At 46.0% G+C, this 14,466-nt stretch overlaps 2 protein-coding genes across 6 annotated transcripts; one reads left to right on the top strand and one right to left on the bottom strand.

Annotated features, from left to right (window-relative positions):
- Nucleotides 1-1,320: 1,320 nt before the first annotated feature.
- Nucleotides 1,321-5,307, bottom strand: mtx3 (metaxin 3). Of its 5 annotated transcripts, none has more exons than XM_076015118.1 (9): nucleotides 5,150-5,307; nucleotides 4,462-4,531; nucleotides 4,183-4,259; nucleotides 4,013-4,105; nucleotides 3,742-3,924; nucleotides 3,596-3,672; nucleotides 3,338-3,495; nucleotides 3,058-3,146; nucleotides 1,321-2,906 (listed from the first exon to the last, which is right to left on the bottom strand). In XM_076015118.1, the coding sequence occupies exons 1-9, from the start codon at nucleotides 5,228-5,230 to the stop codon at nucleotides 2,811-2,813; spliced, it is 924 nt and encodes a 307-aa protein (XP_075871233.1). In that variant the 5' UTR covers nucleotides 5,231-5,307; the 3' UTR covers nucleotides 1,321-2,810. The 5 variants fall into 5 exon arrangements, with proteins under 5 accessions (XP_075871233.1, XP_075871234.1, XP_075871232.1 ...); XM_076015119.1 differs by having other exon boundaries at nucleotides 5,145-5,278; XM_076015117.1 differs by having other exon boundaries at nucleotides 4,462-4,560; nucleotides 5,150-5,247.
- A 1,061-nt stretch (nucleotides 5,308-6,368) lies between these two features.
- On the top strand, nucleotides 6,369-14,392 carry thbs4a (thrombospondin 4a). The gene is made up of 23 exons (XM_076015110.1): nucleotides 6,369-6,662; nucleotides 7,621-7,818; nucleotides 7,937-8,184; nucleotides 8,299-8,401; nucleotides 8,505-8,599; nucleotides 9,171-9,222; nucleotides 9,309-9,511; nucleotides 9,604-9,741; nucleotides 9,817-9,897; nucleotides 9,969-10,121; nucleotides 10,277-10,381; nucleotides 10,471-10,578; nucleotides 10,661-10,820; nucleotides 11,654-11,772; nucleotides 11,858-11,910; nucleotides 11,997-12,081; nucleotides 12,485-12,581; nucleotides 12,665-12,843; nucleotides 12,922-12,970; nucleotides 13,066-13,262; nucleotides 13,391-13,563; nucleotides 13,645-13,784; nucleotides 13,883-14,392. The coding sequence occupies exons 1-23, from the start codon at nucleotides 6,578-6,580 to the stop codon at nucleotides 13,930-13,932; spliced, it is 2,871 nt and encodes a 956-aa protein (XP_075871225.1). The 5' UTR covers nucleotides 6,369-6,577; the 3' UTR covers nucleotides 13,933-14,392.
- The last annotated feature ends 74 nt before the right edge of the window (nucleotides 14,393-14,466 follow it).

Below are 14,466 nucleotides of genomic sequence, written 5' to 3'. Positions count from 1 at the left end.
CTTGTACATAGTTCTGATCAGCTGTACATTGTGAGTGAGCCCCCCCCCTCCCCCCCGACCCCCTTGGCGTGGACATGAACCTGTCTCCTGATGCTCTCCTTTTTTGTGGCATGTCTTATTTTTTTTATTTGCTCTCTGCGTGTTTTGACCCTGTGCAGTTGATTTCCCTCTCACGCACATTCACCGCTAGAGGGCGTCAATACTCCAACATTAAATACTGGTCAGGAATGAATACAATCCGATGTGTAGTTTTATTGTGGAAATTTATTCTGTGGAAACCAAACTTGTATTATTTTTCTTTTTTGATAAAATAAAATAAAATGACATGCCCAGATGCTGTGAGAAAGTCAAACCTTGCTGTGAGGCGACAGTGCAAACCACTGCACCACCAACGCCTGATACACATTCACAGACTGCATATTTGTTTGACATTTGAGTTCAACATTTAGTCTTTGTTGCAAATGAAAGAGGCCTGACATGCACTAAAATCTGCGACTGTTGCGAAATCATCTGCGAGACTGATTGAGCATTCAGACTTCTTGATTGCCTTTGACGATGTGCAGCTTCGTTGGATGGAAGCCGAAACCTCGCCGAGAAAAAGAGAGCTCGCCCTTTTCATAATTACTATACTGCTGTATTTCCAGTACCTCATGTCATCTCTTACACCTTCCCTCTGAGGAGACCGAGAAATGAGGAGGGAGAAGCCAACACATACATGCACGCCCCCAAACAGCTGCCGCCTTCCACGTGATGCTCTCAGCTGCAGCCTCCGGGAATCTCGCCGTTGTTTTCGCGTCTCGTCGTGTCAACACATCGCTTCAGCTCTAATTTGACACGTACATAAAGTTAATGAGACATACTGGAACTGAAGCCACTTAACACAAATAAAGCTTTTATTTTAGCACAATGTTGACGGCAGAATGTGCTATTTAATCCGCCGGCCAAATAAAAGCCCGAGCCAGACTCGCTGCCTCACGTGAGCGCTGACTTCAACGCTATCTGATGTCAGGCACATTAGAACCTCCAGCTTCATTGCTCCCATTTCGTCCGTGTCCAGCGCCAAAAACTAAACAAAGAGCCCTCTGTCCTCCCGACTTCTAAACAACTAATCACACAATCGGAGGTGGGCAGCTCCGGCAGCAACAGGTCACGCAACAGCCTCCTCACGTGCACTCTTCCTGAAGCATAACAACCTCTCTTGTCCCCTTCAAAACAAGCTCTTAATATCCCATGTGTTTATAGTTAATATTCTGTTGTTTTTAATGGATTTCATATGAAAATATTACATATAGCATGAAAAAAAAAAGACATTGGACGTGCTTAAATGTTCATACTGTATGTGTATTTGTTGACAGCTGTTATCAAACTTAAATAAAAATGTGAGCAAATGTAAGGAAAAAAACAACAACGACATAGAAATGCATCATTGTTGAAGGGGAGAACATCAACATCCTGACTAGTGGACAAAGATACTGACAGGCACAAAGGCACACTGCTCCCACATCCTGTCAAGCCCTCCAATGAACAGCATAAAGGGAATGTAACTGTGACCAGGTCTCTTTCTTGGTAGTCGACACAGTTCAATAATATCAAGAGCTTACATGGAACATAAAACAAGAACAAAAAAAATAAAATGGGGTTAATAAACTTCATTGCCTCCAACCTTAGTTTGAGAAAACCAGATGGAAAGGACAAAAAAAATAAATAAAATCATTCATTATTATTATTATTAATAATAATAATAATAATAATAATAATAATAATAATAATAATAATAATAATAATAATAAGGCTTTGAAAAAATGGCAGACATGTTTAAAATAGTGCATAGGCACAGCAAAAAAAATTACCCAAGTCAAAAAACACAAACACATGAGCGAGAAGGCAACAACAGAGGTGAGTGGCTGCAGGACCAGGCCAGATTATAAATAATAAAGGCGGACACAGTGGTTTCGGATGTCTTACAAATATTACGCACTAGTTGTTCAGCCCTGTTAGTAAAGGAAGCGAATTGCACTGAAAAAAAAGTCATGATTATATTTACAAATATACAAAAGATACTGTACATTGCTCTAATTTAAATGCTGCTATTCTCAACAGAACACTGTTATCAGGGAGGAGGTGGCTTGTGTGCTTAGAGAGTTTATGAAGTGGCAGAAATCCTCCATTAGAACACAGGTTAGGAAACTGGAGCTACACAAGACGGAATGAACAAAACATTCTATTAAAGTGCTCTAGTGGAACTCTGTATTATTTTGGTGACCACTAAGTGAAGCGTATGTTAATTATTACAGCCTGATGATGGTTACCTATTAATTACAAGAGCTTATAGGACATATAGGTTGAAGGAAAAAAATGATCAGGGGCCTTTGAGAGATTTTTGAGCCTCTTCTGGTTATACATTTGCTTTTTCTTTTAAAAAAAACCCCAAAAAAACCTTCTGTGTCTTTCTCATCAAGCAACACTCAGTAGTCCATCCCATCCATAGCAGTCGACCATCACATCCATAGCAGTCCATCCCTTTTACCATTATACATGCACTCAACCGTTACGAAAACCACATTCATGCACTTTTCCCTCTTGGCCATCTTTTAAAACTATCATAATTATCTCTGCAGTAAAATAGTCCCTCATATAATTACACGGTCGCACTGTCATCAGGCTTTTTATTAGCCTTTTTTTGCTATTAAGGTTATTGTTCATGACGTCATATTGAAGGAGGATATTTCAGTCATACTTTCATAGTTTTTTCGAAAGCATAAAGTTGCTCCTTCACCTATAAGGCTGGATCTGGGTTCGGTGCTCCATGGTTATGCAGGAGTGGAGTTCTTGTCACTGACCAGACTGGGCTTGGGCTCTGTTCTGTGGGGCTTATGCTGAGGGCTGCTGCGAAGGTTGTCATCCATCTGCAGGGGAAGGACTTTTGAGTTAGAGCAGGCACAGCATAACATACACAAAATGACAACATGAGAGCTATTTGGATGGAGGGATACCACATATCTTAAGTGCATCGGAACTTGTACGAAAGCAAAGGAGTTAAGAGCAAAGCGGAAGCACCTTCTCTATCAAGTTGGACTCTTTGTTTACAAGCTGAGTTAATTTCTGGAGGTTTGCGTCCATTGAGTCCTGAACGGGAGCAGGAGGACCTGGAGAGAGTTGACACCCAGAGGACACAATGGACGAAGAGCGTTTTGTTAAAAAGGCTGATGAAAAGAGTAGGCATGCGATGACAAAAAGAGGTCAACAGGGGGAAGACTGGCAATAAGGTTAATGTTTGGTTTGTTTTTTGCTACAGTGGGGTGTTTGCTGCATTTGAATGGCTTCAATAGTCTCTTACAGGGATGGTTGGAGCTGAAATAGAGCGCCAGGACGTTGTCGCAGAAGCGTGTGACATTTTCCAGCTGTCTGAGGTGGCTCTGCAGGGGGCTGCTGGGAAGACTGGCCTTGTGAAGTGGAGCCACGAAGCCAAACACGAAGGCATCCAAGCTGGTCGGCCTGCGCACGAGAAGACAAAGACATTCAATGTGGATTGAAACATTCAACATTCTGCTCTCTCAAGGAGTTAATGTGAATATTAAAAAAAAAAAAAACTCACGTGTTGCCAAAGAAGAAGTTGGCTGATCCCAGTCGGTATGACAGCAGATTCAGGCACTCTTTAGCGTCACTGTAGATCTAAGGAAGAGGACAGAAGTCTAGACAGGGGGCTCTGAGGTGACAGGGGGCAGACGGATCTCTGCTTACTTTTCCCTCCACCTCAGTGATCCTATGGAGCGGCGCCTCTCCCTTGGTCAGGAGGATTCGGGAGAGGGCAATGCTGGCGTGTCGGACAGGCACGACAAAGTTCAGCGGGAACGGCGAGCGGGAGGCAAACCACGGCCGCGTCAAGTTGGCATAGTTTTCAGCATCCACCCAGAAAGTGTGCAGCTGTGGGGGATATACGGTCGCTGTGGAGTCATTGTAAAAACCTGCAGAGTGGGCTTTCTTGTCGCATGCAGACGAGAGATGGTTCTACCAGAGCTGGTCGCAGCTTCTCTTCAAGAAGTGCGATGTAAGCCATGGTGTCCGCCCCCTGTCTGGCTGTGAGCTCATAGTCTGCATTAAACCTCTGAAATCAAGATGACGAGCAAGAAAGGTCAAAAATAGATAAAAGTGACCCATATATAAGGTGACGGACACTCTCACCTGTTTCCTCAGGAAGTTGAGGATCTGCGCTGGTTCTTGAACAGCAGACTCTCCACACAGCAGCTCTGGCACGGTGGCTGCAAGTTCAAAGACAGTTCAATTTAATGACGACAAGATACAATTGTTGCAGCTCGCAGCTTCATTTGTCTTCAAAGTTGACGTTGTTCACACTACTTTAGATTCCTGACAGAGCATTTCAACACGTATACGTTAACGCGTGCTTTTGAATGAACACCACAGCCCAGTAGCAGCGAGCCCACTGTTCCGTCTGAGACTCACCAGTCAGAGTTTTCCAAGTCCAGTCGACGGGAGACACGGTGAGTTTGGCCCCGGTGAACTTAGCGTACGCCTGGGGGAAAACAAACACTAATTCTAACGCTACGAATACAACCACACAAACCAAGGACAGGTTGTTTAGGGAACCGATCAAGTGGCTGTGCGGGGTCATCACGAGCTGACAGGTTTAGTGACATCCTGTGGCAAGAACCGTAAGCGCGTGAATAAACAAGGAACAACGTCATAAAGCCATCAGACGACTCATTGGTGATATAAAGACGAACATTTGTTCCAGCCTGGGTCCGCACCTGTCTGAAGCCAGAGCTGAGAACGTCCGCCTGCAACTAACACCGAAGCTGACCTTGAAGGTTTCATTTCGCTACGGTGACTCCCGACAGCTTGTGTCATACGCAAAACCGCGACACGCGCGCTCAAAGCTGTTATCCCACGAGTAGCCAAAGGTGAGCTCTAAGTGGCGATGCAATGACACGACCTGCAAGGAAAAGCGAGAACACGGACAGCAGGCAGGAAAACCGCAGCCAAAACCGCCCAGGGCGGTTCAGTTAGCACGGAAGCTAAGCACAGAGACAGAGAGCAGGCGCCAGACAAGCTGCCAGGAGACATTTCACTGAGAACAACGGGTCCGGATAGAGTGGCCGTGTTTTCTCTCACGAGGAGACCCTTACGTTACCAGAACTATGAGAGACTCCGTGTGGACAGAAGGCAAACCCCAGTCTCCTCCCCAGCATCTCAGCTCCATGGCAGCCGCCATGTTCGACTCATGGATGGAGCCCGTGACGTCACCAGGTAGCCGTCCTATCCGCAGTCAGGGAAGAGAAGGGACACCGGGGCCAAGGAAACAAACACAGCGGTTTCTTCGCCCCAAATCCTCTCACGTTATCTTTTTCACACCTGTTTTTATCAAAACAAGACTAGAGGTTACAACTAGACGTTGTAAATTTTTATATTCCTTACATCTTTGCCTTGTTTTATGATCAAATATAACAAAAAAACAAACAATAAACACATCAACCTTTGACATGTTTAATATTTTTGATATGACACGATTTCCTTCTTTCTATTTTTGGCGGATATTTTAACAGTGACTTTCTCTCTTCGTCATTTTCTCTGGACAGATAGTCGAGTTGTCCGGTGCCTGCTGCCAGGTGTTAGGTCAGACATTAGACAGACTAGCAGCGTCTAATGTCTGACCCAGGACTGGTGAATGTCTCAGTTCTGCCCCAGTGGACAAATGAGATGTTGAAATGTACTTTGGATCGCTAAGGAGAACTTTAAGACGAGTAGCCTACCAGACGTCTATCATGAAATGTTTCCAATGTCCAAGTCTGGTTTCTTTTCCCCTTTGTTCCCGCATTCTTCAACTTCGGAAATCGGGAAAGGCACAGTAATGAAGGTGACTCAGTTTCCTTTGAAATGAAGAAACAAAATGGGAATATAGTGAAATCATGTGATGAAATGGCAACGTGTCCAGGGTGTTATCCAGCCTTCGCCCAATGATAGCCAAGATAGGCTCCCTGAAACCCTGAGTGCACAAGTAAGTGGGTATGGAAAAGGATCTGAAATGAATGGATGATGGAATATGGTAAAACAGTTCCTAGTGTAGATAACACAGGAAATAACCAGCTGGATGTAAGATTGTTTCATATTGAATAAGACTTTCAAAAGTAACATACACAAATATATGTTTAAAAGTATATGTAATATATGAATCTTGTTTTTGTTTATTCCTGTTCACACTAGCATTCCGTATCAGGCTATTATTATTACCATGGTAGAAATATTTTTGCTGAGGTCACTCCCACATAGTCTGAAGGGCCATTCAGTGTGACACTTTCGTAACACAGGACACTCCCTTTCGCTTTAAAAGGCAGAGGCAGTGGCTACAAAAGCATCGCGCCTCTGCTTAGAGTTAGTTTCAACTGCTGGATTTTTTTATTTTATTTATTGTTTTTGTTGGACTTTTAAATCAAACTAAGTTATTTCTACAGTACATTCAGATCTGTGTCCTTGTTTTGCTTTGTTTTCTTTTGAAAGGAAGCAACTGTCTTTGGGGGTACAGCTCATCCTGAGAGCGTGCCTGTCTCACACTGAGGCGCAGATGATGGGTGTGTGGGCCGGAGCTGCAGCTCTGTGTCTGTTGCTGCTGCAGCAGCTGGCGCTCACAGTCACGGCTCAAGGCATCGGTGAGTACTCTAAATCTGTTAGTCTGCATGTATAACTTTTAACACCTAATTGTTTTTTGTATTGTCTTCTGACATTAAGTCAGTTAATTAAAAAAACAAAACAAAAAACCCCCACTAAAACTGCATCATTTGACTTGGTGTCAGGGGGCTGTTTTGTTCCATTTAATATCAGGAATCAAGCTGGGTCCTCAGGGATGAAGCAACACTAAGAAACAGCTAAGAATCTAAGAAACTGTGTGGGAAACTGTGTGCAAATGTTTCCGTGCAGTTTCCAGTCATTTGGACTTCTGTTGAATCAAGCTAATGGGCTGTGTGCAAGTGTTATTGTGTAGAACCTTCGAATGTGTGAGCGTCGGTGAGGTTGTGAGCCAGTGGGATCGTTCCAGTGGAAAAGCTTCACAGCTGCTCTCGTGCGAAATTGCAGTCTGTCACTTCATAAAACACAGTTGCATTCAAACATTGAAACACACACATACGTACCCACACATTTGCACAGATGCACTGTCACACATAATAAATTACCACTGACTCAGCAGTGGCAGAACGCTGTGCCACAATCAACAAGACAAAAACTGGCAGTTTTCAAAGCGTCCCTGACTGTAAATACACTTTTTGGCACATTTATCTGGCTTTGATCACCAGTTCGGAAACAAACAGAACCACGCAATTTTTTTTTTGTTGTTGCATGATGGATTTAGGTCAGTCCAGCTCCGTCACACAAAAAAAATATCAGAGAGAAGCAGCTCATTTCTGTCAGAGGGGTTGAAAAATCACACCCCTAATAACACCTGTGGAAACACTTGCTTTGTGCCAACGCGAGTACTGTTTAATAAATGATAAGCTCCTCCTGCATGTCCCACTATTCTCTGTTACATACCGTGCCAGTAATCTTTTGTTTGCCACAATAATGTAATAATGATGTTTTTAAAAATAAAAAAACAATGCTCTTGTGTGTTAGTGTACGACCTACTAGACTCCCCAGACTGTCTACCAGACTTGCTCCAGGGAAGCCTGAAGAACAAGGGGCGGGATGAGGCTTTTCTCCTCTCTTCCTTCAGGCTCCAAAACAAAGCGCCCACCGCGCTCTTCAGCGTCATCAACCCCAGAGACAACAGCAAGTACCTGGAGTTCAGCGTGCAGGCCAAATTAAACAAGGGTCAGTCGTAATACTCACACATACAGATACTCACCAGCAGCCACTTTATAAGGTATTAGGTTCTGCTAGTTCTGTGGAACCTAATAAGGTGGCCGTCCTACTGTCCTCTGTCCTGCAGTGACCCTTCGCTACCAGAAGACTGATGGCAGATTTGGCACCACCAGCTTCAATCACGCCTCCCTGTCAGACGGGCGGGTCCACCATGTGATGCTACACGGCAGCGGGATGCAGCGCGGCCCAGGTCGCCTCAACATCTACGTGGACTGCAGACTGGCGCACACTTTGAATGATCTGCCCGCTGCGTTTGGGTCCCTTCCACCAGGTCCAAACAAAGTGGCGCTCAGAAGCTTGCAGGCAAATGGACAGGTGAGTTAGCTAGTGTCAAGTTGAGAGCAATTATCGAGGGTCTGGTTAATGATGTGTTTGATTGTAACGACCAGGAGCATTGAGCAAAGCTGCAATTATTATTTTACTTTTTAGGACAGGGTAACAGATTTGAAGCTGGTGATAGAGGACACTATAGACAATGTGGCCACACTGCAGGACTGTAGCGCACATCAGGGTCAATCCGTGCAGCTCTTGGGTGAGAACACACAGCCGTAACAAGACAAGCACAAGATGTCATTTCATCTCATCCTGAAAGAGCTTTTGCTCATTTTGTTGTTTTAAATTTTTAATTTTTCCAGCAAGTGCCCCGAGCAGCAGGATGGTGCAGGATCAAGCCACCTTGCTGGAGCTGAAGACCATGTTTGCTGAGCTGAAGGATCTACTCAACCAACAGGTGACCCATTTTGTGTGCGCAAAACCAGGTGGATGTTGGCATTAATTGAATCATCTCCATGGAAGAAGGTTTTATGGGTTGAGAGTCGGCCAGAGTAAATACCTGAGCCACTTTATTGCTTTGAAAGAAGGTTGAATATGGGCTCATTTACACAATTTCAGTCCGTTCTTTTTCCTTACGAGCAAGATTTATTTTACTATAAAATCAGCAAATGGTTGTAAACGCTTGTCTCAAGTATTCAGTCTAACCAAAGCAAAAGCCCAATGAGGAAAAGAGGGCTGGAGAGAGAAGTGAATGTTCTCAGGTGATCATTTAAAGTTTAAAGCTTCTTGATAATTAAGGCAATAGACTGAGAGCCCGTGGTTAGGGAAAAACATGGAGTCTTTAATCTGGAAAAGCCCACTGCTGAGGCTGACCTACATATTAAAGCTTTTTTACTAACCTAAAAAAAAAAGACATACTGTCTGAAGAGACAGCACTCTCGTTTGGTGTCATTCAGCTTTCAATACAACCTTCATATAACCAGTAATATTTATTGAGACTAACCACACTCTGCCTCTTCCTGGTTAAGATCAAGGAGACGACTTTTCTAAGGAACACCATTGCAGAGTGTCTCGCCTGTGGTAAGTAGCGCAAAAGTGCTGGATCATCACATCTTTTATCTCATTAGCATCAGTTCACAACTGCCTTGACACTTGTACATGCGTAGGTATTGGAGGCAGTCCAACCAACCCAGGCACGCCCTCGGGTTCTGGGGGTGACAATTTCCCACCTTCGCCTCTGACCCAGTGCGTCCCGGGAACCTGTTTCAGACAGAACATGTGCATCCCCCAGGAGTCAGGGGGTTTCCAGTGCGCCCCCTGCCCAGACGGATTCACAGGAGACGGGGTGCACTGCGATGACGTGGATGAGGTGGGTATTGAGGTTTCGCTGCCTGCGGAGAAACTTGCTGTTAGCAGCTGCGACAAGTGGCATCCTCTGTTTGTTTTTCTTCCATGTTTCAGTGCCAGCTCAATCCCTGCTTTCCTGGCGTCCCGTGTGTGAACACCGCTCCGGGTTTCCGCTGCGGGAAATGCCCTCTGGGATACACTGGTCCTGAGATCACTGGAGTAGGGGTGGCCTACGCTCAAACATACAAACAGGTAAAAACAGACATCCTACACAGATGTGTGGACCTGAACATGAAGGTCTGTTTTCACCACCTCTGCTATTCCCAGGTGTGCGAGGACATAGACGAGTGCATGGGGCCTCCAGAGAACGGAGGCTGCACTGCCAACTCAGAGTGCCACAACACCATGGTAGGACCCACACGACGAGTTGTTTTCTCCCCTCGCTGCTTCTTCTCTGACAACCACACTGTCCTCTGCAGGGCTCCTTCAGCTGCGGAGGATGTAAAACTGGCTTCACAGGCGACCAGGCGAGGGGATGCCAGGGCACCAGGCTCTGCCCTAACGGACAACCCAACCAGTGTCACGGCAGCGCCGAGTGCGTTTTGCAGATGGACGGCACCGTCGCCTGCTTCGTAAGGACTCGGGGGTGGGGGCGGGGGTGGGGGGACGCTGACGTCAGCTTTCGCTCTGCGGCTACACCCGAGCCAAGACCCAGTACAAGTTGCGCTAATGTTCCTGCTTTTCCATTTTCCCTCTGTGTGTGTGTGGGTGTGGGTGTGCGTGATAGTGCGGCGTTGGCTTGGCAGGCAATGGCTACATGTGCGGAAAGGACACCGACATTGACGGAAAACCTGACATTGAACTCGCGTGCAGCGAAAGCAGCTGCCGGCAGGTGAGAGACGTCCACGCGGCTCGCTCAAAGGTTCACTCCAAAGTGATGAGCGCTGATGAAGAGTGTTTTGCGTCTTGGCGTGAGTTCAGGATAACTGCGTGTTCGTGCCAAACTCTGGCCAAGAGGACGCCGACGGGGACGGGATGGGTAACGCCTGTGACACCGACGCCGACGACGACGGCATCGAGAACGACAACGTGAGGGAATTGCGGCCCCGCGCGGCAAAGGTCAAAGGGCATCCCGGGTTTTTAACCGATTCAACGCCTTTGTCTGCACCAGGACAACTGTTGGCTCGTCCCCAACGTGAACCAGAAGAACAGCGACAAGGACATCCACGGCGACGCGTGTGACAACTGCAAAACGACGGAGAACCCGTCCCAGAGGGACACCGACGGGGACGGCCTGGGCGACGAGTGCGATGACGACATCGACAACGATGGTAATAATACAAATAATCATCCCCTGTTGTCATCTCCTGTTGTCTAACCCTGCTGGTTTCAGGCTGAACTTTGCTGCTTTTTATTGGTATGACATAGTTTGTTTAATCTAAATAGCTGCAGGGATTGAAAGGCTTAGTGGGCAATTATTCCACCACTGCATTAATTAAGGGTAATAAAGTCAGGAACACGTTGTTTCCTTCCTCAAGTCGAGCACGTGACCCCCCAAGTCACCGTCCATCCCCACTGTCTTTTCCACAGTATTGTCCCACGCACGCAATAATGCATATGTTGAAAACATTTAGGTCCTCCCTGTCTGCTTCCACTTTGCCAGTATGATTTCTGAATTTCCATGAAACAAGTCAAGCATCATTTAAAGGGCAAAAAAAAAAATCCAGTACAGGTTTTTTTTTCTCACACAGTTTAACTTAATTGCTTTACTCATTTGTTCCACGAGGGAAAAAAACACAACAATTCTTCTTTCACTCCTGTTTACCTTCATACGCTTCACACATGTTGCTTGTTTTCAGCTCCTGCTCAGTCATTTTGACAGCCCTCCAAACTTCTTGTGATCATTTGGTTAGGTCTTTAACTCCAAGAGCAGATTGCTAAGCGCTTGGTCATGTCTGTCTCCTTCCTAAAAGTATTTTTCCACAGCGAGGCTCTGCCAGGCATTGAGAGTCATTGCATGGAAACAGCTCTAGCTTCTCCTAACACAAGCACCGGCTGCCATCTGGCGATGCGTTTGACAGCCCGCGTCCGGTCGTACCTTTCTCATTTCCCCGTCATTGCGCGTTGGAATATCCAGGAGAATTAAAGGTTTTTTTCTTCGCAGGCCAGCCTAACTTTCTCGACAACTGCCCGCGAGTCCCCAACGTAGACCAGAGAGACAGAGACAGCGATGGCGTGGGAGACGCCTGTGACAGCTGCCCTGAAGTGGCTAACCCCAACCAGGTACGACGGCGCTGTTTCGCCAATGGAAGGAGAAATATTTCTGCTGCTGTGACTCCGTCCGACGCTCCGTTTTGTCCACCGGCAGCACGACTCAGATGACGACCTCGTGGGGGACACGTGTGACAACAACATAGACAGGTAGGGCCCATGGTCACGACCTGACACGTGGCTGTGCGGCGAGATGAATGAAACTCTGGCACTCATCTCAACCTCTTCTGTGTCAGTGACGGCGACGGCCATCAAGACTCAAAGGACAACTGTCCCACAGTCATCAACTCGTCTCAGCTGGACACGGACAAGGACGGAATGGTTGGATATAAATCATATATTGCATCTTCTGTTGGAACAATGACAGATTTGTTAAGAAATTGTATAAATTAGGGATACACCGATACCACTTTTTTACAGAATGAGTAGAGTACTTGCATCTCAGTACTCACTGATACCAATACTGAATACTTGATATGGCCATTAAACATTATAGAATTATTTAGATTTTTTTACATTTTTAAATTCAATTAGATTTAACAGATGTTCTGTTATTTGAGCAACATTCCTCAGCATGTCTCTCTAGAACATGGGTGACCTAAGTTTCACTGCAGTACAAAAACAAAGTAGAGTATTCAACCCCAGTATTGGTACCGACACCCGATACTGGTATCGGTATCTGTTCATCCCCAGTTTAAACAGAACAATATTTTTTCTCTCTCAGGGGGATGAATGTGACGACGATGATGACAATGACGGCAAACTGGACGAGCAGGACAACTGCAGGCTGGTTCCCAACCCCGACCAAAAGGACTCGGACCGTTAGTGTCACGGTTGAGGGTGTGCACTGCAATCATTGATTCCTCCCCACCTGTGTTTCCTCACACCTGCCATCATATTTCAGAGGATAACGTGGGAGACGCATGCCAAGGCGACCGTGACAAGGACAACGTCATCGACATAATCGACCACTGCCCAGAGAACGCCGAGATCACCCTGACGGACTTCAGAGCCTATCAGACGGTGGTGCTGGACCCCGAGGGAGACTCTCAGATTGACCCCAACTGGGTGGTCCTCAATCAGGTAAGAAATATCTCCAGCTCAACCTGTTTTTGTCAAACCTTTGCAAAATCACGCACAGAGCAACACGTGTCGTTACAGGGCATGGAGATAGTTCAGACCATGAACTCTGACCCCGGTCTTGCTGTAGGTGAGTAGAGAATATCCATGTCCCGGCTTATCATCCCTTATGGTTTATTTATAAAAAAGTTGTTCAACTTGTACCATTGGCTAATTTTTTTGCAGGCTACACGGCGTTCAGCGGGGTTGACTTTGACGGAACATTCCACGTGAACACGGTGACCGACGACGACTACGCAGGCTTCATCTTCAGCTACCAGGACTCCTCCTCCTTCTACGTGGTGATGTGGAAACAAACCGAGCAAACCTACTGGCAGGCCGCGCCCTTCCGAGCCGTCGCCGAGCCAGGGATACAACTCAAGGTGATGGAAAGCTTCAGAATGTGTCGCTTGCGTACCCATTCGTGACCCTCAGCATTGGACTGAGGACATTATTTCATCATTGGTTGCCACTAGCAGTTTCCCCCCCCTCTTTAATGCTCTTAATCCAGGCTGTGAAGTCTAAGACTGGTCCTGGCGAGTACATGCGGAACTCCCTGTGGCACACCGGAGACACACCTGAGCAGGTGCGTCTGCTCTGGAAAGACCCCCGGAACGTCGGCTGGAAGGACAAGGTCTCCTACCGCTGGTTCCTCCAGCACAGACCGCAGGTCGGATACATCAGGTACAACTAGGCGACGCTAACAGACAAAGCAAGCATTGTTCCCATCACCTCAGCATGAGGTAACACTCGGGTGTGAATTAGGGCTCGCTTCTATGAGGGTTCCAACCTGGTGGCAGACACTGGGGTGATCATTGACACCAGCATGAGAGGAGGGAGACTGGGCGTGTTCTGCTTCTCCCAAGAAAACATCATCTGGTCCAATCTCAAGTACCGCTGCAACGGTAAGTGTGGTCCCAGCCTTGATACGCACTTTGAGGTACGAATGCAAAAGTCTGCTTATTACTTCCTTGTTTTCTTTCTCAACTTATTAAATCACCAGATACGATTCCTGCTGACTACGAGGATCCTACCATTCAGAACACAGAGTGAAGTGCTCTTGGGTAGAGTTGGAAAAAAAGCAGTTGCACTTTAGAGGGACAGGACACGACTTGGCGAGACGAGCATGAGAGGCAGCGCATCAAAGAGCTGCGGGGAAATATTTCTCTGATGGTATTTGAACATTATCTTAAATGGGGCATTATATACTTTTGATGCAGCGTAACTGAAGGCAGGCCATTCTTGTACAATTCACCCGCAGTTGCTTTATTTCACTGAAATATCGTGTAACCAAAAAAACTCCAGTTTATTTTAGTAGCATTAGACGGAAGAACTGTTTGGAAATATATATAAAATAAATTCAAGAGCTTCTGGGAAAATCCAGTCACATTTCTATGTCATTATCTTTGTAAAAGCAAAGTTTGTCGTCGACACGATGAAAATTACGACTGTAAATAAAGACACAAAGTGGCATTCTATGGATGTTTTATTAAAAGAATTTGAACAATGTGAACTGCAGTGCACTCACATCTGGGTTTTTTTATTTTTATTAAACATAACACTTGGGCATTAGGACATTGTTTCAGA

This window comes from Nelusetta ayraudi, unplaced genomic scaffold (genome assembly GCF_046127955.1).
Source record: "Nelusetta ayraudi isolate G7.1 ecotype Tasmania unplaced genomic scaffold, CSIRO-AGI_Nayr_v1 ptg000181l, whole genome shotgun sequence".
NCBI lineage: Eukaryota > Metazoa > Chordata > Actinopteri > Tetraodontiformes > Monacanthidae > Nelusetta > Nelusetta ayraudi.
Note: the sequence above shows the minus strand (reverse complement) of the source record. Positions and strands in the feature narration are given on the sequence as shown.

Coding starts and splice junctions, on each gene's coding strand:
- mtx3 (XM_076015116.1), bottom strand. CDS start 4,630: ATGACCCCGCACAGCCACTTGATCGGTTCCCTAAACAACCTGTCCTTG. Junction 4,260..4,461: donor GACTTGGAAAACTCTGACTG/GTGAGTCTCAGA, acceptor TTGAACTTGCAG/CCACCGTGCCAGAGCTGCTG. Junction 3,147..3,337: donor TTTCAGCTCCAACCATCCCT/GTAAGAGACTAT, acceptor AACTCTCTCCAG/GTCCTCCTGCTCCCGTTCAG.
- thbs4a (XM_076015110.1), top strand. CDS start 6,578: ATGATGGGTGTGTGGGCCGGAGCTGCAGCTCTGTGTCTGTTGCTGCTG. Junction 12,844..12,921: donor ACTGGGTGGTCCTCAATCAG/GTAAGAAATATC, acceptor GTGTCGTTACAG/GGCATGGAGATAGTTCAGAC. Junction 13,785..13,882: donor TCTCAAGTACCGCTGCAACG/GTAAGTGTGGTC, acceptor TTAAATCACCAG/ATACGATTCCTGCTGACTAC.